Raw genomic sequence first — 25,572 nt, 5'->3', positions numbered from 1 at the left:
TTGTTTTTATTACAAGACATTGTCGGTTCAAATCTCGATCGGAGATCGTACTTTTCATGCACATCACTTCATTTGCAGAGTCAGTTCTGGATTTAGCCTAATTTCATCTACAACATGTAAAGGCAAATCGGATTTCCTTCAGAATTCCTGGAACTTTGGCTTAACATTGAGGTTTACATCCAACGATACACTGATGACAAGTTCTTGATAAACCGTATTCTTTTACTGAAATTTTGATGACATCTGGCAAAGCCGGAGGTTTTTTTAAATCTGTTTAAGATAAACTGGAATGTATTGAGATAATCTAGACACCCTTTCTACTTTCTAGAACTCGCAATAGTCCTAAGCGGTTTATATACTTAAAGCTTCTAGAGAACTGAATGGGTAAACATAGTCCATACTCTCTCGGTATATCCGATCAGTGAGAATTGAATGTAATCACTGTAGGAATGAGTTCCAAAAAGTTAAGCTTTCGAAGTATTTTTAGCAATATATTATGAGATGTACTGTTGAATGTCCCTTGTAAGACCTGTTACTTGGGAGTAATCTGCAGACTCTGAACCATTCTACTGCAACATTTTAAGACAAATAAAATTAGAAAAGGCAGAATCTAGTCAAAGAAGAAGTAAATATTCGTCTTTAATTGACTAATGAACTTTGTTATGTTTCTCGTTAGTTCTAGTTTAGGTAAAGGTTCTATCACTACCCAAGAAGACTACTCAAGTAGACTTATTACATTTTCCTTTACACAATATAAACAGAATTTGTTAACACAAACAAAACAAAAACAAAATCAAACCCATTATTACCGTATCAACCAGAATCGGAAATGGTAGAAGAAAAAAAAATCTTCGATTGACAAACTTTTCCACGGCATCTGATTCTTATCGCAAATGGGGGTTATGACTAAATGACGACAAAAGGGAGGCTCGGTTTTTGGGCGAGCAAAACCATTTTTTTGTCCACTGGTTTCTCCTTGCTTTCGCCTCTTTCTTCGAACCAAACACGCCGGAATTGCATTAGTAATTGGTTATAATTTATGGGCGGCCACAATCGAATACTCATCGTTCGGGTTCGACTGCTTGCAAGACAGAAGGGCTCAAACAGCACACAAAACTGACAAACTTCGGTTGCGGTGTGTAAACCAGTACGTTGGGGCAGCAGCTTGATTGCGGCACAGGCTTGTGGTTCAGTTACCTTCACATGCAACCGCACGGTATTACGTTGCGAAGCATTATGTTACGGGTCTAGGTTCCGGAGGAGTCCCATCGTTCTCCAGTCGGAAGAGTGAGTGTAGTACGAAATATCGTGAGTATACACACACACAAACATATATATACGTATTCCAAAACCCGGTGGTAGGTCCTTACCAATTGATGGAGGGCAAAAAAAAGGCATCGAGTAAATTGTATAACAAGATAGTTAGACAACTAATTGATCACCAAACAATCGGCGACAGATGTGTAACGAGGGAAAAAGGCGTAGTGCAGCGAATCGGCGTAGTCAACCGGGGGCCAAGCTTACTCTATCACCGCCACACTGCCGGGTAGTTTTCCGGTCGGCTTTTCCGGGTCAGCATGAATGTTTTTGTTTAGCCTCCACTATTCGGGGAGTTGGTTTTGTTGTGTTGTGTCATTTTCTTTCTACTCCAGTATGTATTCGTTGCCCTCGGAACTGGCGACACGTAGAAAGGGCTACTAGCCAGCTAACCAACTCATCCATCCCCCCTAAACTCGTTTGCTTTACCACACGGACCATAAAAGGTTGTACAAAACACACATACGCGAGGGCAGAGGCACACGTTCACGGTTTTTTGTCACTGCAGCAATAACGAACCGGGTGGCTTCCGGTTAGAATGTTCAACGCTTTCTTCCCTACCCAACGGACGGTGGGAGTACGGCCTACCCCATTTCGTGTCTCGCATAGGAAAATAGATAAAAAATTTATTACATTCATTACAATCGTCACACACAGCGCGAGAGCTAGAATTTGGGACCCTCGTTTAGTTTCCGTGGAACGCTTCTCGTTCGCCCTGTGGTTGTGGTTGATGATATGGCATGCATGTGGGTTTTCTTTTCTCTACGGGCTTACTATTTACTTCTTGCTTCTCTTGGCGATTTGTTTATAATTTACAGCATTTTCTCCCGCAACAACTCTCAACGCTCGATTCCCGGTGCGTTATTGGGGCAATTAGTGTTTCGTCTTTCCGTACTTTCCAGCGGAAATAGTTCGCCACCCTCAACTCAGTGGAGGTGGAAGGTTTTTACCACATGTAAGCCCGGGTGTAATGCTGCTGCTCCGTCGTCAGAACCGGCTGCGTAACGAAAGCAACTACAAATGCTAGTTTACGACTGTTTAGACCGCAACCGACCGAACCACGGGGTGAAAGTTTTCCAACCAACAGAATGACGCTTTGATGAATTATACCAAACGATTAGAGTAGAACATTTATTTGTCTCGCTTTACTAGCTCCCCTCGTGGAGGGGTGCTGCAAAAACGGGGCGACTTTTCACGGTTGATCGGTCGATGTGTCTCGTTCCTGCGGCCCCCCCATAAAAAAAAAAGAAGCACCCTCCACGATTTGGAAATAAATGGTTCCAGTTACTAAAATCGTTATCAATCACGCCCGTTTCGACCAGCCAGGCAGCCAGCTAAGGGCATGGCCTCACCGCCACTGCCAGCCAGGTTCGACGAAATCAATCAATTATGGAACGAAACGTTCCAGCAGTTCAGGCCGGTTGAGAAGGGAAACTTTTGATGAAGTGACTCGAACGCACTCGCATGGTTAAAGTTGAACAACATTCTCTGCCGGTGATCATCATTTGCCCAATTTATTGATTATTAAAGTACAATTACTTGGAATTTGGTAAATAGGTTTTAGTTAGCGCGCAACAGTGTTGGGTGTTGATGGGCATTCTTGCACGAAAGGGTCATGTGAACGATGGCAACCTTGGAACGTACCTTCACTTTATTGTGTGTGTTTTATACTGCTTGTAATCATTAAACTCAGGTTGCAGTATGTGAAGATTTACAGGAGGATTTTTGTTGTATTTTATGTCTTTTCATTATTTAATGTTTCTAGGCCAATTTTTTGTAAGTTGTTATAACTCCTCACAATATACAATTCTTAATCCCTCCCAACTCCATATGCCTTTTTTAAACTCCACAACCAAGTTACGTTAAACAATGTTCCAGTTTTTTCCTGTTTTCTCAAACAAAAACAATTTTAATCATGTTTCAACTTCTGTTCTCATGTGTCAAAATCCTCTCTGATCTTGTGCATAGAATATGAAGTTATAAGATGCGTGTTCTCATGTCATCCCATGTCTTTGTCCTGGCGCCCCTTAGTGACTCACGGTATTCTCCAGCAATGAATAAACACACTACAAAACTACTTCTTACTTTTAAACAAGAAACATGAATTAATTTACCTACTATCAAACTCCACTATTCATTGGCTATTACGTACCCCATTGTATGGTGTAAAATATGCTACTGGACCAATACTTATAGCACCCACTGTCTATTACATTTTCACAAATGCCAGCATTCACACTGTACGCGCAAAACATATCACTGAAAAACGGAGTTTCGTTTCTCTGATCCGTCAAAAACAAGATGGTCGACAACGGTTTCATCCCCCCAACGGTGAACACTTCCCTGTGTCACTCTCTCCCTGCCGGGACCACCCCGTCGATAGAACACGAAGCAGCACAACAAAGGATGCTGTGGGGTGGTTGCTCGCTTCATCCTGCCTGCATAAAAACAACCACACACACATTCACAGAGAACCTCATCTCGTGTTACGGAAATCACTCCACTACCAACACACGCTCGTAACCCAAAAGCAGCAAAGGATGTGGGGCCAAATGGAAAAGCCGATGGTAAAGCGAGCATAAACTCCCCATTGGCCAGAATGAGGCCTTCACAGCATCACAGCATTCGTTCTTTATGCTTTTGTTTCTATCCCAGCCCAACACAGCCATCGCACCACTACCAGCGCAAACGCACTGCTGGTGTTGGTGCTAAACGATTCAATGTAACAGCATGGGCCGGGGGGGATATGATGGGGAGGTTGAGATGCTATGTTTTTCCTTGTTTCATCTTTCATCGTGCCTGGTAGCGATGTGTGCTGGGTTACGTGTATGTGTTGAGTCACAGGATTTCGGTACGGGTAGTCTCCCATGAGCGCGTTTGTGTTTGTAGCCAGCATGTGTTTCGGCTTGCATGTGTCATTTGCTGCAGAGCCACACCGTGCGTACACTTTTGCTTTCCACACACAACGCTCCGTGTTCTTTCACGTCTTCAAATGGAAAGTAAATCCATCCATTTGTTCGGCTGTGAGAATGAAGATGAGAAGCATCTCATAATCATTTGTAAATTACAGCAAGGACACAGATGGCACACCCTCAAACACACAGCCACATTCAAAAGAGACGAGAAATCCAGGTTTATGCTATTGTATGGCACACGGACTGCCCGTTTTCTTTCAAGGTCTACTAGGACCAGCAACATCAGTCGTCAAGGAAGGATGCTGTGGGGAAAAGGGCACTGCTGTTGGAGGGTGGGGTGTTCATTTTCACGCATACCCCCTAGATCTAGGCTTACTTTGCTTACCTTTCTACGTTCTGCAATTTAGAAAGCGTCAGAACGTCTGCTTAGAACAATTCTTCTCCCGTGGTTCGATTGTCGATGGAAATTGGTGATGGACTTTTTTTTCTTCCCTTCTTGATCTCAAGTTTCGTTCTCACTCACATACATACACGCTCTGGATACTCTCTTGCCTTCTCTCTTTCGACGTCTTCTATTTCATCTAATCGAACTCCGATGGGGGGGGGGGATGCAAACTCAGCTCAATGTGTTCTTTGATTTGTATGCTGCACACACTGCTCTTCAACTCGGCACACATAAAAACGCACACATACACACATACACGTACAAACACACAGCACTGGGGTTTGCACCTTTCAGGCCAGAGACTTGCGAGATTGCGCTCGGGGGAAATATTGCACACGGATGCCGTTTCGCTGGCCTTTCCTTCCTATGATTGCCTTTCGCAGAACGGATTTGCAAAAACCCCTTCACAACTACCGTTGGGTGGCCTCACACATTTATGCACCAGAAATGCGCACTTTTTTGTTACCTTTTGCTTTATGCTTCTTTTGGCTTCCTTTCGCAGAAGACTGCCTTGCTCTATGCTCTTTATGCCCTAATGGTATGATTATGCTCTGGTCGCGCACTCACACGATTACTACATGCACACGCTGCACAGATGCTGGACCCGCGGACGGTTCTAATTTCGCCTCAAAAACGCCTGCCTGAGGGCCGCCGTGTTTTAACGCCTCTAAAGTGAGGGACAGCACACCGGCCTGAACCTTTCCGGGGTGGTTGGGAAATTTAAACAAGCAACTGCTGCTGTTGCTCTACTTCGATGGCTCGCGCGCGCCCTGAAGGAACTACCGTGGACCTGCTGATAGGCAAACTGCTTCCTTCCTGATTTGGGTAGATGGATCGCGCTTCGAGCTTCTTTGCTCTATTTCTCTTCAAAACCAAATGCACACCAGCGCGGGTTTTGCACCGGAAAAAGGATACTCCGAGTTGGTCGAGGCTTGGCGCCGAGGGCGTATATTTGCAAACGGCGACGACCACGAAGCAGCCGACGAACCAGGGAAAATCCGTACCGTACCGCACTTGTTTCACTTCTGAACGGTGGCATCAAAGCAGGCGTAGCTCCAAGCCCCAACGCGCGCGCTACAACCGTTGTGAGAGAGCTAGCCGAGAGTTGGATGAGAATGGAGAGAGCGAACACTGAAGCACGATGCGTGCGCGACAAATTGTTATGCTGCGATAGATGGCGGCGAAAGCGGGATAGAGCAACCGCGAGAAATGCGTGCTCCTTCGCGAGTTTGGTGAGTTTTGTGGTGTGCGCGAGAGTTGAAGTTCTGTTGGGTGCATTGTTTTTTTTTTGTTGTGTTGTGCTGTAGCCTTCCTTTATATGCTACAAACAGGAAACACATTGAAACTCGTTGTCTGATCGACCCTCTGCGTTTTGAGTGCGTCTCGCGATGAAAACGGTCCAAGAAGCAGAGCGGTGGCAACAGAGCGGAAAAGACCAAACAAAGAGAACATACTCCGCAAGCTACACAGAGAGTTTGTGAGTGAGCATTTGGTGGGCAAAACAAGAGCATTACAAAAAGTGACCAAACAAGCATACGCAACATAAACCATTTTTTTAAGAGTGGTCCTATGATGCAGCGCAACATAAACAACAACTTCAATTGCACAAATAGATGCAGTTGTCTTTTCCGCAAAATAATTGAATGTTTTTTTCTGATTTGTTTAAGCTATGTGGTGTGTGGTTAATATGGCTCGATTAATTTACAAAAAAAAACCTTAAATCTCTAAATTGAATTAATTATTATATAAAATAACACAGTTTTTAATAACACTACCTGAGGTAAACAAATAGTAAGGAGAATAACGAATCAAATCTATCAAATTCCGCTGTTCGTTGAAAAGTGTTTATGTTTGACTCTAACTGAGTCTTGCTGTCGTTTAAATGGGCCTTAAGCGCGATGCTACAGAGCAAGCCGCATGCTACAAATGTTTGTTGCATGGCTTTTCGGCAATCTATCTGTGGTAATTTCGATTTATGTTCGTAAAACATTATTCGTATTTAATTTTGCCTAATTAAAATTATAACTTTTGTAAATGAATAAAGTGTTTTCTTAAAACTTATTTGCAATAGATCATTTACAATATTTCTCCTTTCGAGCTATGATGATCAATTTTAAGTTATGTTATTTTAATATTCTGATTTTTAAACATTATACTTTGTTTCGATGAAGCGAGATAATGTTCTGAATATTCTTTTAAACGTCTTTGAACTTGAAACAACTTTAAAATTTACCCTTCAACTCTGTCTTTTTCCTTTAATGTACAAGAGTTCTGGAAAATGTGTAACATTAGACATGAGCGTGGAAATTATTTTTCTTCAGCAGTTCCATCCAAACAGAACCGATTCCTGGCTGCTGGGTTGATAGATTGACCATCTACCTACTTGTTCAACTTTTCGTACGTCACAACTCACCCATACAAGGCACCACAAACAGTTCCGAAATGTGTGTTTCTTTTATTGCCACTCGATTGCGGATTGCGACCCCAAAATGTAAAATGTTTAAGGCGAGAATGAAGAGAAGTGTTCCTTTCGTTCGTTTCATGCTCCACACCCTCGAATGCCTTAAGCGCCCCCCCTAAAATTGGACAAACAAGCTTGTTCTGTGCTGCATGTCCATTTCTGTCCCTCACGTGTACGTGCCAGAATCGAACAAGAAAGCACAATGACACACAGTGCGGTACATGTGCGTAGAATTTTGTTGCCCGTTTTAGTTTGCTTGTTCTTCCGCACGAAACTCGGAAGTAGCACCCGTGCACTTGCACGTGTCACTCATGCTCGGAAGTAAATCTCTACGCATGTCAACGTTCGTCTGCACCCAGGCGGTGGCTTTTTCGACGCTGTAAAGCTTGTCGAAACAATGGCCAAGAAAACTATTTCCGGGATCAGTCGAATTTTCTACACCGCACCGTGCCGTGTTGGCTTCGGCGACATACAAATCCAGCGAGTTTTGAGGTTTGCATGCAATGGACGAATTGTAATGCTTCGTAGGATTTTGCAGTACGGTTCGTCTCGAAAGCCATACGCATGACAGGTGCCGTTGGTGTGGGCAAAAAGGCTACACTCAGCTGCACCATAACGTGCTCCAGTGACGTCGATGTTGCTTGTAATTACCCCAAGATCTTCCGGTTTTCCGTGGAAAGGAAATGGATGGCACCAATGTTGGCAAACAGGATTAGCTAAGCACTGGCGCTTCCTGGTGAGGCTTGATCTACTCGTGCACGTGCAGGCCGAGGGATTTACCATGGTTCATCATTTTGGTTTCGAATCAAAGAACAGGCCAACGACATACGTTCCGCAGTGGTAATTATCTCCTTTTGTTTTTCAGTCGTCTCTGTTAAAAGGCAAGTGCCACAATTCATTTATTGTTTTCAATAATTGTATGGCCTTTTTATAGGAAGTCCTTTTGTTTTTATTCGCTTTTTTCTGTGTTTCTTCTAATTTATCTTTTTCTAGTGTTTTTATTTCTGTGTTTTATTTATTTTATATATTTGTTACATTGCATTCTCTTGATTTTTGAACATTATTTAATTACTTATATTAAATGTTTGTGTTACTTTAAAATTAATATCAAACATTTTTACAATTTTTGATGTACTGGTTGAACTATTCCTAACAGAGTTCTATTAACTTGGTAACTAAAACCGTGTTTAACAGCGTGTGCACATTTGTATCACGTTTCCGATGTGATTTCGACCCATGCAAATCAGTACCTTAGCGCCATCGCATCCATATTCAAGCCACCGACGAAAGATATCGAAATCAGCAACGGTTGCAAGGATTACGGGGGAAAAAACGTTCCAAAAACACCTGCAATTAAGGTCTGGTAGCGCTTACTGTTGGAACGAAGCAACGTGCATGACACATTGGTAATCAAATTAGAACGAGGGAAAATGAGGCCAACCTACGCCTGGGCAAAGGATGAATGGCCGTCAAAAAACAAATGCCACTGACGGACTAAAGTCCACAGGATATAAGAAGTTGGCCAACGAGCACATGGTGGAATGTCCACCACCAACAAAAACGGTGGCACGAGATAAGGGGCCGCGCATTTGTGGTCGCGTGTTTGTCCAGCATGATTTGGGAAGCCGTACGATTCGCCTCGTTGAACCACCGTCTAGAGGATGTTTCACGGCGTGTCCACAAACGTTTGGTAAATAATCTCAGCTTTCGACTAAGTGTGGCAAACAGCCTTACGATGCATCGTGTACCACTCACCATGCCAGGAAATTGGTACGTGTTGCAGGATTTGTGTTCGCTGTCACGACACTTTTGGAATCTCGTCCCATTTCCTTTCCCGCGTGCCACTGCAAGGGTCAAACCTTCACGTTTCTTCGCACGATCGCACGGTGTTTGTAAGCGGTCATAAATACAAGTGCGCACGGGTCAACATTACTGTCAATGCGAAGGCCATCACGAAACCATCTATCCGGTTGCGCTGCACGGAAGTCAGACACAGTCGCGGATCGAAGGATGACTTGTTTGGTGCGGTTGATATTTTTGTAACTGTTCCCCACCCTCACCACCACGGAGGAGTCGTCTCCGGCGGGCGAGTTGACCCTAGCCAACTGTCCCGATTTGGAGTTGCCCGATCGAGGGTTCGTTAGCGTGAAATATCTCTGTGAAACTTGGCGATCGATGCGGCAAATCGTTTGGATAGTTGATTTATCGACCTGCCGCTATTGGAAGCACCGGTGAGAATTCCTTTTTCACGCAAAGTTTGACCCTAGAGGTGGATAATCCGTAAGGCAAGGATGTTCTAACTGCTGGACAGTGAGTTTTATTATTGTCTGCTTCATTTTTCACCTTTGCTTTTTACTGAACAGACTGATACCATAGTTGGAGCAGAAGACATTCGGTTGGAACAATTAATGAAGGAAGGAAGTGAATCAGATGCATTTTAAATGCAATGTTTATATAACTGACAAATGGGGAATCAGTTGTCTGATGTTTTAAACAGTTAATATATCGATTAACTCAACTGCTGTCTGATGTTTAAAGCCTTCAGCAATGTACTACTAATGAATATTGGTGAGTAGGATGCATAAGTGAAGAATAAATGAATACACCAACTTAATACTACGACGTATTAACAATATCAACTGTTGAAGAATTGATCTTCAGCAAAAATACTGTTTGAGGTAGATTAGATCTATCCATCCGAGGGTCTGTACTGTAAACTTCTATAAGTCAAAACATATATTGGCATATGGAAGCAATATATACATCTAGACGACTCTCTTTTGTATCGGATGCTGAACTCATGATAATACAGCAATTAGCAAATATCTCGGATTGAAGATCGCAACAACGCAACTGGGCTTTAAAAGATGTCAGATAGGTGAAGTCATCTAAAATATATCATATCTTGGATTAAAATTCAAATGTCAGCAATATTAGGATATTTGCGAAGGGTGCTGGTAGCATATCGAATGTAATTAGAATGACACCAAACAACCCTTGCCGTTGGGTAATTATTGTTAGGATGTCGTATTAGAAGTGTTCCAAAACAAGGAGCTTCAACAGTGTCGATGTGTCTCCCTAGCGCTTTAAAAGTATGTTGAAGACGCTTATCTATTATGCGAAGTAGTATTTGAAGAATTGTATGTTCTGAAGAAAAGGGATCTCCATTACTTGCCTATATTTTTTCTGTACAACTTCTACACAGAATTTCCAGTCTGTAATGTCACAAAAGCGCAATAATCTGCTCAACTATTACATTTCTACATTTACAAAACGTAATGACGAGGATGGCACACAACCCGTTGCCGTAAGAAAAGTCTCAAAGAAGAAATTACCAAAGAGCGACAAACCCAACCCCTCAATCGATATCAAGTTTGCGATCATGAAATGGAAAGTTTCCAATCCAAAACCGGTGATCGCATCGCAAATCTTCACCTTTCGCGATCGCGATCACGCTCATCAGCGTTGCGTTCGCCCATCTTTCGGAAGTGGATCCCAATGATACGGAAGACCATCATGGTTTTGACTCGCATCGGGACCAATACTGGCCCGTTGCAAAAGCAGATGTGATTAATTAACGTAAAAGGCAGATTAATTGTACGAGTTTTGATGATGGCGATAGAGCGATAGTTCATAGTAAACGCGTGTGTGGAGTTTGTTTGAAGATGCATGCCAACATTCATTGGTGGCAAGGGATGAGTTGTTGTTTATATTTGAGAGTCGATCGGGCTGGAATACGTCGAACCAAAAAAAAAAGAAAGTTTGTTCCTTCACGGCTTGTAAAACCATTCATCGATATCGACTCGATAAATAGGAATAAAAATCAGCGGGAAATGAAGCCTCCAAACGTATATTTCCCCCAATGAAAGAATTCGCACCAGGTTGTCCGAACTGAGAATTTAAAATGGTTGGGCTGCCTCGTGCCACCACCGCGATTTGTCCCGCATGTCTAATCAGTAGCTCGTGGTGTAATCAATAATGTTGTAAACAAATTAACTACTTGCCATTGGACCCCTTCCCAAAAATAGATACACCCGCAATCCCGCAAAACCACTACAAGAACGGGGCTTTCGCCCGAAATTGTGGTCCGAAAATCCTGATGGCAGCATTTGGCAAATTCGGTTGGCGGGAGTCAAAGTTTCCCGTGTGCAGATTTCAACCTTTTTTGGCCCGTCGGAAATGGCAACAAACAGCAACGAATCCTTACGTTCGATCGTCCTTTTAACGGCGCGTTACCAGCGGGTTGCTGTTTTGTGTGCCCCAAAGCCGTGGTGCTCGTGAGCTGTTTTATTTTTCTTCTTCTTGCCAGGTTTCTGATGTCGATTTTGAAAGTAAAACATTAAACCACGAAGCTAAACGATTGCTAACTTTTTTAATGACAAACTTTTTGGCTTTCGTTTTGGCAACCTCACAACCGTCCCCGAATCCGTTCCATTGATGTGCTGTCTAACCTTTCGCGAGCCCCTGGGGCATTTCGATGTACAAAAAGTATATTGTTGTACACACAATATTGTGCATTATATTGTACATTTTCTAAACTTTCCTTACAGACTCAAACCATTGTTTACAGTGGTCTTGTGCCAATTATTTAAATAAGCTGCCTAATTAGTAAATTAGTCAGCAGCGTACTACAGATTCCATATTGGAATTCACAGTGTAGATATACCCGCAGAAGGAAAGTCGTCAATTTATTCTACTGCATCCCAAAAATGGAGCGGATAATCAGTCTCTTATACTGGGCCGACATCTCTATCAACGCGATCGTGCAATAAATAATCATTTGCATACTTTTTCCACCTTCCATCGAATGACCGTCACAGACGCCGATACAATAAAGTCGCTTTCAGTCGCAATTCCCTCCCCAAATCGTACGGTGGCCGGTGGTCTATGCGGAAACATATTGTTGCATTTTATTGCCCGCAACTTCACAACCAGTTTTGCTGGCTTCTGTTCGTACCATGTACCATCGAGGGTTAATACACAAGCTCGTAGCTATTTTTGCACGTGGCTAAAGGCTTTTGCGCGCATTGCTGTGGACTGCTGTGAGTCTTGGGAGAAAAGTTTTGATTTGTGAATGGGGAAAACTTGTGTAATGGTTAACCTCCCCGGAGCCGGACCACAATCAAAACAAACCGTACTCCGGTTTTTGGGAAGGAAGTGGGAGTTTTTCGGCAGCATGGGACAAGTTTTCCCTCGCCCAAAGGACGTTATCCTTGGCTGTGTTCATGGCCGATGGTTTGTGCAAATGGAAGAAGGATTTTTCAGGGCCGGTTCCAAAGGTGGTCGGCCAGGTTGGGAAGAAAGTACACGATACCGGAACACGGACTCGCGCACAAGTCGAAACAGAGTGACAAAGCCGTGAGCACACCAATCTCATCCACCCGGCCGAATCTGCCGTGGATGCGCGTTTGTTTTGCGGTATGGAGCGAGACGGCCTCAACGAAGGCCACGGGTTTACGGTTCGCTTGCGTTGCCCGCCAATGTCAGAATAAATCATCTTTCTTCGATCGGTTCGATGAGCGGCGAATCGGACGGTGGGTCGACCCGTTGTTTGGTACGGTCGCTAGCACGGCCTACACACCCATGGGCGCGTGCGAAAGTGTCCGACAAGGACGATATTGTTCCGAAACGAGAAAGTGGACAAAGGCTGACAGTTGCCAGTGGGTTGATTGGTTGTTTGCCTGCCTGGGTAAAGGATTTACCCGACGGAATGGAGTAGACACGGCCGATAGGGGTTGAGAAGCCTAAGAATACTTACCACTACCGGACAGAACAGACGACGCAATAATACGGTAACAAAGTGCTGGGAGAAGTAGTTGTACACTGCGTATCCCATTAAGACCTGTGAAACGGAACAGAATGGAAGGGTGGAGGTATTTTTAAGGTTTTGTTTTTCTCATTATTATAGTTCGTGTGGAACTAGGAAAACATTGCTGAAATTCTTCACTAATGTTTTTGGTTGAATAAGCAAAACAAACGAACAATATGGCCTTCGAGAACTTTTAATATGATGGATCCCAAGTCACTAAACATTACACAACGTAATGAAGTATTTCCATTTGTGGAGTATTTTCCCGAGTTACACGGATTATTTATTCGAGAGAAATGTCCGTAACTTGTGTTTGAGTTGACAATTAAATAGAACATGCTCTTGGAGATATCTAAAAGTTTACAAATCCATATGAAATTGAAATATTTCTTCAAATCTTCGATACTCGCATATAAACACTGAAAAAACATCGCCTAATTTAAGCACAATCTTGAAATTATTTTCACCATAACTATAACTGATCATCAAATCCAGCATATTGTTGTTGTACACAGCAGCATTGCAGCAAACCCATCACAATCAGTTTTCTTTGTTTACTTCAAATGGATTCTATTTTCCGTTTTCTCCAGGGCCGCACGTGTCGAACGTTTTGCAAGTGTCCGTTTCGAGCAGGCCACGACCACTTACTAGACAACGCACCATTCGCAAACAAACAACACCATTCCTGGCTAGTGCCAACATTCCTCCCCGCTTATTAGAACACATCATAAACACATCAAACTAATGACATCGGCTACTACGATTCTCCACTACAGCCCGACGCGGAAGCATTGAACGATCACCTTCGTGAGATTATCATCCTATCCTGAGCTGGGATATTAGGCACTTCACTCCGTGGTAATGATTTGCTAAGGGTTGGACAATGATTTGTTCGCCTCGCCTCGCCTCGAAATGGTCAGATACCGCGACTCGCAAAGCATCACGTTTGCTTCAGCATCACGAACCGTGACATCACGATATGTTTACCATCGATTGATCGTGTGGTAGCGCGGTTGTTATTGCAAAGCGATACGTTTGTTTTGCTTTCGGCTTGTCCACGTAAAATTCACTCCTTCAGCTGACACGGTGCACGGTGGTACTCACTTTCAGGTGAAACAGGAAGCTGCATATCTGCCCATATCTGCTCACCGGTGTGTCGTCGTTTTTGGGATTCATTAAAAACCACTTCTTCACACTATCACCGACATGTACACAGCGAACGGTAGTACGAATGCGTAATTGTAAACACACGACACCGAACTATAAATTATCCTGCAGCGCATGCAGGGTATTAAACTTTCGATCTCGTCACTGATTGTCGTTATCGTTGTGAGGAGCTATTCCTGCCTCCAGGATCCATTGGGCTTCTGATGCGTACTGGGGACGGCCTGCGTGGCATATGGCTTATTCAGGCTACGCGTGTAACACCTACACCTGAAAGACGCCGGGACGTGTTTGGCGCTCGGTTGGGCTGAAGCGCAAAAGCGTGCGGCACATAGAAATAGAACCAAATACGACACACGTTCATTAAGAGCGCAGTAGGAAGGAGATATGGGTGGGGTAAGTGACGTTAAAAAGAACCGAACGCGGAGGCAATGGGTGGGAAAGAGCAATGCACGTGCACGGAACCGTTGTCATAAGGAAGGCTTTCCACTGGCTGCAATCTATCGGTCAACCGGTATTATTGCCCTTGAGCCTACCACAGACCGTTGAGCACAGTGGACGCAGCGCTAGGTGGACAAAAGTGGCTTCATTATGATGTGCATGTAGAAGATATCCAACGCTGGATCTTGTAGAGCAATAACACGATCGTTGATCGACTTTTATTAATTGTTGTTTCATAATTGTGATCTCCATTGATCGCCATAATGATCTCCATTGTTTATGAGTACATTTTGTAATAACAAAATATACACCAAAAGAGATCACATAGAATATTATATTTCCTACATTCGATTGGTGACAAGCAGCTTAATGTATTTTTTTTTTCCTCTTATTAAAGGAAATAACATGCGAGAATAGGCTTCATGTGAACTTTCCGCAGGTTTCCAAGCGAGATTTCCATGCATTTTTCATGATCTCTTTAATCGATTAATTCAAGTTTGGGTTTTATTCGAAGTTTACTCCAGAGGATTCACGAATTGAGATCCAACCCTGAGATCAACTTAGGTGAAATTAATTCATTAAAACAACCAAACTAATCCTATCTGACATACACACGAATGGATGGAGATGATAAAAATATTATAGAATAACGTTAGATATGCTCGTATATTAGAATATATAACGAAAATTGCACCTAACAGTACGTACGGCTGGATGGTTCCCTGCTCCATGTATATTTAACAGGAACCATGTATCATGCGTCATGGAGGCAGGTAGTTCGGTTGCCGGCATATTTCTGAACCAAATTCTCCCATGATCTTATCGCACGTAATACGCACACTCAGCATGACTTGCCAAATCAATTAAAAAAACCGTTCTGTTAAGCTCCCCGTCTTTCCGCGACAGATGATGTAACATGGTATCGATAGCCGGCTGAGGGTGAATAAATATAGCGACCTCGTTTACGCTCGGTAGTAGTACAAGATGTTCTGTTCATTCCTGACGTGGCTCGGACTGTACGTTGGTGCTGTTTGGTTGTACGAAAATCTTCGTACTCCCGTACTGCTGGTACTGAGAAGCATTCAACAGGTAGTGTTTCGCCAGAAGCTCCCTCAGCGATATGGCAAATGGGCCGGTAAGTCTGCCCGATTCTCATTCTAGACTCCAGTTAAACCAATCGTACTGGTTTTGCAGTTATAACCGGTGCATCGGATGGCATTGGAAAGGGTTACGCACATTATCTCGCCCGGAAGGGCATGTCGATAGTGTTGGTAGCTCGCAACGAAACCAAGCTCGCTAAAGTGGCTGCCGAAATCAAATCGAAACACGGTGTGGAAACGAAAGTTGTTGTGGCCGATTTTTCCAAGGGACCAGAGATCTATCCGAATCTTGAGAAGGCGCTCGTTCCGTTGGACATTGGAATCCTTGGTAAGCCCGTTGTTTGGTTTAATTTAGTGAGCACATCCACTAACAAACGTTTCGGTTCTTTTGGGCAGTAAACAATGTCGGTATCTTCGATACACCGATGTACGTAGATGAAGTATCTCAACAGAAGCTGTGGGATTTTATCAATGTGAATGTGGCCGCTGCAACACTGTTGTGCAATATTCTAGTGCCCGCGATGAAACGTCGCCAACGTGGCCTTATCGTGAACGTGTCCTCGATCGCGTCAGTGTGTCCTTCGCCCTGTTTGGCGACATATGCCGCATCGAAAGCATACGTGACAAGCTTCTCGGTAGCGTTGGGAGAAGAGTTACGCCCGTTCGGTGTTGAGGTCCAAACTGTGCGGCCATCCTTTGTACACACCAACATGTCGGACTACATGGTTAAGGATTCGCAGGACCCATGGAGGAAAAAATTTTTGGTCACTGTAGATAACTTCATGGCGTACGCGGGATGCACGATCGGGAAGGTAGACTATACTTCTGGCCACTGGTCACACGGGCTACAGTTTGCTGCTCTCTATCTGTTGCCGGAATTTGTGCGAGTGTTTGTCCTTGGTAGAGTAAACAAGCAGTTGCGCAATGATTTTTATGTTCAAAAGAAGAAAAAAGTTAAATAAAACCAATGATGTACTATGTGCTAGTGAGAAGTCAGGGACACTTAGTACACCACAATATCCAAGTAATTGTGAGCAATGTGCCAAACGGGTCTTAAGCAGGAGCATTTAGTAATGTTAGCAATTTTATTATGATATACTGTGCTTTGTTTAATAATAAAATTTGACATGATTTTTATGTGCAATTGTAAAGTGACAATTATTTCTGGATGCTGCTCACGTTGAATTGGAGTACCTAGAGGTTGACGTGGAATCTTTACTCCTTTCTATGTAGATCCTTTCTCAGACACGCAACAGAATGGAAGATCAAGCTAAAACCAGCTAAACTCCCGGCAATGATTTTTCCTTATCGATTGAGAAGAACTCTCATACCACCTTTAAATGTTGTCGTTAACGTCAATGGAACGACTGTTCTCGGTAAAGTACCTAGAATTAACAGTAGATTTCAAATTGCTTTCTCGAAAACATGTGGAACTATATTAGAGAGGAGGCATTTCCTTTTGAAATGCCTGTATCTTCTAATCAGCCGATGGTCCCGATTATCCCTAGGGAATGAATTTGTGATCTTCAAGCAGGTGTTAATGCCAGCAGTAACATATGCGGCTGCAGTCGAATGCTCGAATGCAATGATAGAATAAAACATTGTTATACTTCTTTTTTTAAATATAGTTTCCACGCATGCAACTCAGTGTTTGCCTCACACTGACGGATGCATTGCAGCGGAGAATGTTAACGACACCGATCTTATACGCACGGTTTATTGAACAGACTCAGCCTTGACGAGAATATGCCATTCATGTAGCGCAACGATTGTCGCGATGTAGTGCGTGTATTTCAAGCTCTTGAATGAGCTCATCGGTTCGCTAGTACGCGAGTACGCTCCGTAGTAGAGTGTTGTTACTTGCATCGTCAAGATGTTGTGTACACTGCTTGCATTGCTCGGCCTGTACGTTGGTGCTGTTTGGTTATACGAAAATCTTCATACTCCTGTACTGCTGGTACTGAGAAGCATTCAACAGTTAGTGTTTCGCCAGAAGCTCCCTCAGCGATACGGCAAATGGGCCGGTAAGTCTGGCCGATTCTCATTCTTGTCTCCAGTTAAACAAATCGTACTGTCGTTGTAGTAATCACCGGTGCATCGGATGGCATTGGAAAGGGTTACGCACATTATCTCGCCCGGAAGGGCATGTCGATAGTGTTGGTAGCTCGCAACGAAGCCAAGCTCGCTAAAGTGGCTGCCGAAATCAAATCGAAACACGGTGTGGAGATAAAAATTGTTGTGGCCGATTTTTCCAAGGGACTAGAAATCTATCCGCTTCTTCAAACAGCTCTTACTCCGTTAGATATAGGCATCCTGGGTAAGCGTCCTGGAAATGCATTTTAAACGTATGCAATAACATTCGCTTCGATTCTACTGGACAGTGAACAATGTTGGCGTTACCCACGGCCCTCCCATGTATGTCGACGAAGTATCTCAACAGATGCTGTGGGACTTGATCAATGTTAATGTGGCCGCTGTAACGTTGATGTGTAATATCTTAGTGCCCGCAATGAAACATCGCCAACGTGGCCTTATCATAAACCTTTCCTCGATCGCGTCCGTGAATCCATCACCCTGTATGGCAACTTACGGTGCATCGAAAGCTTACACGACAAGCTTCTCGGTAGCGTTGGGAGAAGAGTTACGTCCGTTCGGTGTTGAGGTCCAAACTGTGCGGCCCTCCTTTGTATACACCAATATGACGCACTTCATGGCGGAAGATGAGAAGAACACACGATACCGAAAGTATCTGGTCCCTCTAGACAACTTCATGACGTACGCGGGATACACGATCGGTAAGGTCTACATGACCACCGGTCACTGGTCACACGGGCTACAGTTTGCTGCTCTTTATCTGTTACCGGAGTTCGTACGAGTAATCATCATTGGACAAATGAACAAGAAGCTGCGTAATGAATTCCATGTTCAAAAGAAGACAAAAGCGCAATAAGAACGATGTAGGAGATAAGTAAAAGATACAATATTCTTTTTATCTGAGAATAGAGCAACAAGAATCGAATGTTCTATGTAGTAATATTGAAGAAGATGATCGTCGAACAGCCACATACATATACGTACTCGCTCTCACACCGGAGGAGGTTAGGAAGTTTATTTGTAATACCGCAAAGGATATAGATTCAGTTTGCAGGTGGTCGCCATACGCCCAGCTCCCATTAGCAATACCATTTCATTTCGTTTTTTACTTAGTTTAACACATTTTGTTAGTCAACAAGGAGGCAACATTATCATTAACCCTACATTTTCCTATCAATCGCTGTGCCGCATATCGATCTTAAGTCCCGTCCTGCCTTAATATGCCTCCCTCTAGCTTACGATCGTTTGTACAGTGTAGCATATGTTCGATCTATGGCATCTTAACGAACGTAACATCCTAATACGTGTATTTGTATTTGTTCTGGAATCGGTTCTATCGCGAATAAATAGAGACTCTAAGCTCGAGAACGCCATCACCGTCGATGGGGTAAATTCGTACCGACCGAACAATGGCTCTCGGGCGTAATAAATACAATAGTCCATAAGTTAGGTGGGCTCTATCTGCTAGCTTAAACCGTACACTACCTAAACCTAAACGTGCGTCATACTCATCCGAATGAGTTCATCGTTTTGGGGACAGTTTCGGCGTCACCGCCGTTGAACACTTGTTTATTTCGTTCTGCGTGCAGTGAACGTTCTTAGAACTCCCGGAAATTCGTGAGTGACGCTGTGTGTATTTGGTTTAACACGTTCCTCTCCACTCGGAATCGTATATGAAATAAACCCTTCGGTCGCTAAACTTATCCTAATGCCGTGGAACACCTTCATCTAAGCGTATTGTATCGTATGGCTATGTACAGGTGCGAACAGAACGCATACGGAACTGGTTCACTAATTCACTGCTAGACATTCGCTCAGCAACACGTTGTGCAGATCGTCCATGTCCGTCCAGTCCTTGCGCTCGTTACGGATGACAATGTTGCGTATGCATCCCTTCAAGTTTTCTCGCATCAGAAGTGTCCCACTGGAGGCCGTATCTAGAAAAAAGCAGACAGAAAAATCCATGCTCACCGAAAGCTCATAACTAAAGAGTCCCACGGAGAACTTACCGGGAAGACCTCCAATGTATAATGGAGCCTTAGTGTTGACCCGTCCAAATCCAGCAACTCCGTGCGGCAACAGTAACGATGGTGGGAACTCGTTCACCCGCAATGCCATTTGGTGATCTTCGTACAGTGCCGAGATGTTGTGCCACCGGTTGTCACAAAGCGTGTACTTTGAGGGAAGTGTCGTGGATAGACGCGTAGGATTACCGTCACCATTGTCCACCGAAAGAATGATCTAAGACGAGAGAGATGCAACACAATTTAATTGATTATCAATCGAAATGGGACGGTTTCCTACGATCACTTACATTTCCGTTTGATATTTCCAACGATAACGCCGGGAAGCCGTTGATTTGATCGGCCACACTCATGAGTATTCCGTTCATCTCTGACGTTCGTACTTCCAGCTCAATTTCGACGAACTTTCCTACGTTGAAGTTGCGTTCTTGAAAAGAAAAAAGAATCATAGTCGAAAGATCAGCATGTGGTCAAAATTCGTGATCCTCCTGGAAAACTGGAGTTCCTCAACACTCACTGTAAATGGCGTACGCATCGCCCGGGAAGTAGGAACCACGCTCGATGCGCGGGAAACACTGGCCCACGTGCAAATGGCGCCCGGGCCGTGCCAAATCCTGCGTGTTATTGTTCACGACAAACTTCCGCAGACAGCCCTTGAACGCTTCCGGTCTCGGTTGGAGCTCCCGGGGTAGTATCGGTACCTCATCCGGCAGGCCACCGATGTGCAGCGTGTTGGCCGCGTTCAATTTCTTTGGTAGTTTAAGTTGCGCCGAGCTGTGGCTGCTGCCAATTTGTACGCTCAGCGTCGCTTTCTTCTTAACGCTGCTCAGTGCCACCCGATGCCATTGGCCATCGTTTAGTTTCGGTGCCAGCAGCAGTTGGTCCCGTTTACGGCCCCGCACCGTCAGCTTCAGTACGCCATCCTTCAACGCTAGCATGATGAAATGTTTCGCCTTCTCTTTGGTGCCCTGTAGTGTGGAGAGAGTTAAGATACAATTAAAATCTTGAAGTTTAATCTCCATAGCGCAAGAATATTTACCAACGCCACGAACAGAATGCCATTGGGGTAGTACGTTCGGAAGTCAAACTCGATGTGGAAGTTGCGCTGCCATATGTTTCTTGCCTGCACCGTCACCACCGAGTAGCTTTGTGGCTTGTCGCCGTACTTAAACGCATTCGGTTCATACGAATAGCTTCCGACCTAGAAGAGGGATGGGAATTTAGCGTCATCATACAAACGGTCCCACTCGCTATCGACTGTCGCCGAATCATATAAGAGCACCGTCTTCGGAATTACCTTCGGAGGAGGGTACGAGACTCACAAATAGCGTGTCTTAAGCTGTGCAATGTGTGTAAAGTCGGCATGGGAATTAATATAGCCCGGTTAGTAATCGATGGCGATGGTGATTGTTTTAGAAAACTGTGCTCTGTGCCCACTGATGCGCCCCACTGAAGCACTCGCGGGGTATTAATTGGACACCTACTCTATACTTGTTGTTTTTCCCACACATCACTCCAAAGCTCTACTGAGTAACTTACTTTTCTTAAATTCCCCCACTGATCATGCATAAATTATTCTAACAGAAGCCAAACTACCCACAACCGTTTATATCCTTATGTCTAGGTAGAAGTATCACCGTGAAAACCCAAAACTACGCTACACTATGAAACCCATATCCAGCATGTTTAGTGTCTAACAATTGTCTGCTTCTTCCTTTGAGTTAGTAGCATTTTCAACACTCTGTAAGTACAGAAAGGTTAAAATGTGAGAGAAAGATTTGTAATACATTACTGAACGCGTACAGTGAGCGAAGTCATGCTAGAGAGGACTTTAGACAGGATTGTTAAAACACCAGCGCTTTGAAGAAAGTAGTAGAACACTCCTGTTTTAAGCAATCTCCCTTTAGTTCCTCCCGTATCATGAGCTAGCAATTTAGATCTGCCAAATAATGCTTAGAATATAGGGGAAGGTTACTGTTGGCGGGAATCAACTACACGAACCGCTCAGCTACTTACTCGGTGGCAACCTTCGGGAGCTGCCTTGAAACTTCGCCCAATTGGTTCCGTCTTCATGAGTGCAGTGTACAATCCCTGGCTGCCCATAGCCGGTCCGGTACGACCCATCTGCACGTCGGTAAAGTTGAGTGCCTGACCGAACGAAAGTGTTTGATTGTTGAACACCACGTTTGCGACGACACCTTTCAGTCCATCGAACACCTTCGCTAGTGATGTGAAGGCCGGATCGTAAGGTACTCCACCGATGTACAGTCCACCACTTTCACCTGGCATGTTGACCAGCGATGACTGCAGCGTCCGTGACATTTGCAATTTGTCGTCAATGCGCAGTTCCACATGGCGACCTTGTTTTACCATCGCCAGTACATGATATTCGCCGTCATTCAGTGTACTGTTCGATACTAGTTCAATCCGACCGGTACCAGCATCCATCCAGAGATGTAGTCGGCCTTCCGATAGGAACACCGAATAGTTGCCGAACGTATCCTTCGAATCGTAGTCATCGTGTATACGGCTCGGGTAGGCGGACAGCAACAGCAGACAGTCCGGTTGCATTGTGCGGAACACAAAGCCAAAGTTCGCCCGCTTCTTCAGCGGGAACGATGGGAACTCGACGTACCCTTCGCCGAAAAAGCCTGCCTTCACGATCGTGCTATCGCAAGAAGTCTCTATGCCGAAGTGGGTCGTACTGTCGAGTGGATCGTACGACGTACCACTGACCTGCAGTCCCTTCACACAGCCCAAGAATGCGTGGTCGGCACCGGGTGCTTTGGTAGTGCCCGTTTTAAAGCCAGGCGGCACTCCCCCGAGATAGTACTTGTCGCTAAGAACGGGCAGCATCGATGCTCCGATTGGCTTCGTGGGTGATCCGAGAATGTTGTCGAGACCGTCCACCTTTAGCACACCTTCGTCGGTTCTGGATTTACGGTACTGGCGAGATGCCTCTACTACGACCCAGGCACCGGTATTGTATCGTTTGGTTGTGTTTATCTCCAGCCGTGCATCATCGCCGTAGTCTACACGGAACACCAGACGGCCTTGGTATAGGGTGAGAGATACCGATCGGTTCTAAAATAAAACAAAGAGACAGAGTTAAGTTTGGAGTTCGTTCGCTAGCGCCCATACCATCATTTTTAATTACATTTTTCTCGTCCAGCGCAAGGAAAATGAGCGCATCTTCATCGAGCGTCTTAAAGCTGAGACTCAGACTGAACTCCACCTTGTTTTGACGCCCAGTGTGCTGCAACACCGCATATCCATTTCCGTTAAAGTTTCGCTCGTTCGTTGAGCTGGCTACTTCCTGCGGACCCATCATCGTTCCCGCACACTTTCCACTCGAGCTGGTGAAGTGCCACAAACCAAGCTGGCGCCGATCGACGTACAGCTGACTAACCGCGACCCCTAACCCCTGGCTTGGTTCCAGCTCGGGTACGCGCAAGTCATCCGGTATACCACCAACCCAGATACGACTGCTCGGCCCTATGCTGATCGTCGTGTAAGCCGCATTGCTCGCACCGGTCACTGGACGAGCGTTATCCAGTACGCCAGCGGGTAACATATGGCGCACGTTAAGCGTTCCCACGTTAAAGGTACGCGTTGCGTCAATGAAGTACCACGCATCGTCGTTCTTGAGATCGCGCACCTCTATCTCCTGGGGATGGGTCATCGTCATGACTGCTCCGCCGTCCAAACTCCAAAGCATGCGAATCTTACGCTGCCGTAGCTCAAGCGCTATGAATCGACGTCCTTCGCCTTCGATGTATGCAAGCGGTGAGTTCTGCACGTTCGGATTCGTCAGAGCGATCGACATAATTATCCGGTTGGATGTCGTTGGTCCGAAGTTAGCGGGAGCGTAAGAACGTATGCACTGGTCTGCCGATTCCATCGAGACACGAATCTGTTAGCGAAAGGGATGGAAATGTTAGTCTAACTTATGAATATCTGTACAAACTCCCCAACTTACACCTTCGGCGGCATGCTTAGCCAACGCAATCTGATCGCGTAACTGCTGCAGCTGACCTGAGAACGACTGATTCCACGTCTTGAACCGTTCTTCCTGTATCTTCGCCATGGCTTCGATACCGTTCAGTTTATCCTTTGCCTTCCGAATGTTACCGAACGTTTGAGACACATTTTCCTCCGCCATTCCAAACTTGGTGTCCCACTCTGGTTCGAGCGACTTCAGTTTTAGCTTTAGCTTATAGACGTCACTGTTCATGTTGATTGCATCCTGGCGGACAAATTTCATCTGCTCGGATACGATGCTGGAACGGTCCAGGTCGGATTGAACCGTTTTCATCGTTTCGCCTCGTTCGACCTTGCCTAGTTCGTCCATCACATTGTTGTTCTTGATCGCCGTCTGCCATATCTGATCCTTAAGGCTCTGAACGCTCTTCTCCTTCTGTATCATCGTCGCATTAAGTGCTGCAACGAAGAATAAAACGATAATGTCACACTGCCGAGAACCGGCCATACTTTCATACTACTTACCAACAGCCTTGTTTAGTTCCCTGTTCGCTCGACTAGTCAGATTGGTAGAAACCCCCAACGCTTTGCGACTTTGATCACTGATCGTTACATCGTCCATGGGATGGATGAGCTGATCGGCTTTCTCAACCATGCTCGTTGCATTGTCCGCACTGGACTGGGCAGACACAATGGCCGAGATGATGTTTTCGTACGCTTGACTCGCCTCCATAGCCTTGGCCGATATGTCTTCGGTCGATTGGAACTTGTTCCTGATGTGATCCGCTTTCGCCTTCAACTGTTCCGCGTGTCGAATCGCTTTGGGGATCTGCGTCTCGAGCAGGATACTTTTCTCGCGGATTAAATCTTCGGTTGATTCACTCAGTGCCTCCACCAGCATGTTCAGTGTTTGGTTGTCTTTCCCCAGCTGATCGTAATTGTCATCGAGCTGCACCAGGGTAACGTCCGTATCGGCCATAATGTTGGTGTCGAGTAGCTGCTTCACGGTAGCATCATCTTCTACCGCTTGCCGATATGCATCACGGACCTTATCGAAATGCTTCTGGTTGGTGGTTTGGTACACCTCCGTTTCCTGCACGTGTCGGAACACTTGTACGGTGTAGTTTTGCAGATGGTTCGCTTTGTCGTTGATCTGCTCAATCTCGAACTTCAAATCATCCAATCTCCTTCCCTGCCGCTCGACCATCTTCGACATATTAGACCAATGGTCGAATTGCTTATTGGCACAGTCAAGCACCGTATCATCGAACTGTGTCGCGCCGTACCATTCATGAATGTCTGCTAGCATTTCCTTCGCCTTTTGAACGGCGAGCGGCAGTTTGATGTGATGATCGCCCACTCCATAGTTCTTAAGTATCTGAATAGTGCTGCGCAGATCACCATCGATCGCGTTGGTTTCGTTAAACAGTTCGCTAGCACGCTCGGTACATTTGAGGATTTCCTGCTCGCGGTTCTTCGCACGGTTATCCTGCTTTTGGAGCCGCTTGGTTAGGCGAGTTGCATTGCGCATAAGCGGTTCTGCAAAGTCCGCCATAAACTTTTTAGCGGTATCTTCCGCATCGAGCAGGCGAGCTACACGATCCGACAGTTGGCGTATTTTCGCTTCGTATTTTGTCAGTTCCACCCAAGGCGCCGGTATTCCGTTGCGATCGATATGGGCTGTTTCTTCCGCCATACGACTGGCCAATATGTCGAAATCGTCTATCAGTGTCACGGTGCAGTTGTCACACACTGAAATAAAGCAAACAACACATGATCGTCAGTGGAATGACGTAAACAACTCAATGTAGGATGAGAACA

At 45.0% G+C, this 25,572-nt stretch overlaps 4 protein-coding genes across 4 annotated transcripts in view; 2 read left to right on the top strand and 2 right to left on the bottom strand.

The window, feature by feature from the left end:
- Positions 1–14,137, bottom strand: part of LOC128305417 (dual specificity tyrosine-phosphorylation-regulated kinase 4) — a 58,891-nt gene extending 44,754 nt beyond the window's left edge. The window contains exons 1-2 of the mRNA XM_053042851.1: positions 14,052–14,137; positions 12,897–12,980 (exon numbers count right to left, since the gene is read on the bottom strand). Of these exons, the coding sequence (XP_052898811.1) occupies positions 12,897–12,980; positions 14,052–14,123 (156 nt within the window). The 5' untranslated portion in view covers positions 14,124–14,137. The remainder of the gene's footprint in view (positions 1–12,896; positions 12,981–14,051) is intronic.
- A 1,399-nt stretch (positions 14,138–15,536) lies between these two features.
- On the top strand, positions 15,537–16,614 carry LOC128305419 (inactive hydroxysteroid dehydrogenase-like protein 1). Its single transcript, XM_053042852.1, has 3 exons — positions 15,537–15,687; positions 15,747–15,980; positions 16,049–16,614. Exons 1-3 carry the CDS (start codon positions 15,537–15,539, stop codon positions 16,612–16,614), a joined length of 951 nt encoding a protein of 316 aa, XP_052898812.1.
- A 911-nt stretch (positions 16,615–17,525) lies between these two features.
- LOC128305420 (inactive hydroxysteroid dehydrogenase-like protein 1) lies at positions 17,526–18,602 on the top strand. The gene is made up of 3 exons (XM_053042853.1): positions 17,526–17,676; positions 17,736–17,969; positions 18,034–18,602. Exons 1-3 carry the CDS (start codon positions 17,526–17,528, stop codon positions 18,600–18,602), a joined length of 954 nt encoding a protein of 317 aa, XP_052898813.1.
- Positions 18,603–18,755: 153 nt separating this feature from the next.
- Positions 18,756–25,572, bottom strand: part of LOC128305416 (laminin subunit alpha-1) — a 79,620-nt gene continuing 72,803 nt past the window's right edge. Inside the window, exons 14-22 of the mRNA XM_053042850.1 lie at positions 24,277–25,503; positions 23,750–24,210; positions 22,928–23,683; positions 21,787–22,854; positions 20,810–20,971; positions 20,288–20,738; positions 20,061–20,197; positions 19,756–19,987; positions 18,756–19,683 (exon numbers count right to left, since the gene is read on the bottom strand). Coding sequence (XP_052898810.1) covers positions 19,538–19,683; positions 19,756–19,987; positions 20,061–20,197; positions 20,288–20,738; positions 20,810–20,971; positions 21,787–22,854; positions 22,928–23,683; positions 23,750–24,210; positions 24,277–25,503 — 4,640 coding nt within the window. The 3' untranslated portion in view covers positions 18,756–19,537. The remainder of the gene's footprint in view (positions 19,684–19,755; positions 19,988–20,060; positions 20,198–20,287; positions 20,739–20,809; positions 20,972–21,786; positions 22,855–22,927; positions 23,684–23,749; positions 24,211–24,276; positions 25,504–25,572) is intronic.

This window comes from Anopheles moucheti, chromosome 3, assembly GCF_943734755.1.
Source record: "Anopheles moucheti chromosome 3, idAnoMoucSN_F20_07, whole genome shotgun sequence".
NCBI classification, from domain to species: Eukaryota; Metazoa; Arthropoda; class Insecta; order Diptera; family Culicidae; genus Anopheles; species Anopheles moucheti.
This window is presented reverse-complemented; position numbering and strand designations above follow the sequence as displayed.

Excerpts from the sequence above, each read along its gene's own strand:
- LOC128305419 (XM_053042852.1), top strand. The coding sequence starts at position 15,537 with ATGTTCTGTTCATTCCTGACGTGGCTCGGACTGTACGTTGGTGCTGTT. Across the intron at positions 15,688-15,746 it reads GCGATATGGCAAATGGGCCG|TTATAACCGGTGCATCGGAT; the intron begins GTAAGTCTGCCC and ends CTGGTTTTGCAG. Across the intron at positions 15,981-16,048 it reads GTTGGACATTGGAATCCTTG|TAAACAATGTCGGTATCTTC; the intron begins GTAAGCCCGTTG and ends TCTTTTGGGCAG.
- LOC128305420 (XM_053042853.1), top strand. The coding sequence starts at position 17,526 with ATGTTGTGTACACTGCTTGCATTGCTCGGCCTGTACGTTGGTGCTGTT. Across the intron at positions 17,677-17,735 it reads GCGATACGGCAAATGGGCCG|TAATCACCGGTGCATCGGAT; the intron begins GTAAGTCTGGCC and ends CTGTCGTTGTAG. Across the intron at positions 17,970-18,033 it reads GTTAGATATAGGCATCCTGG|TGAACAATGTTGGCGTTACC; the intron begins GTAAGCGTCCTG and ends TCTACTGGACAG.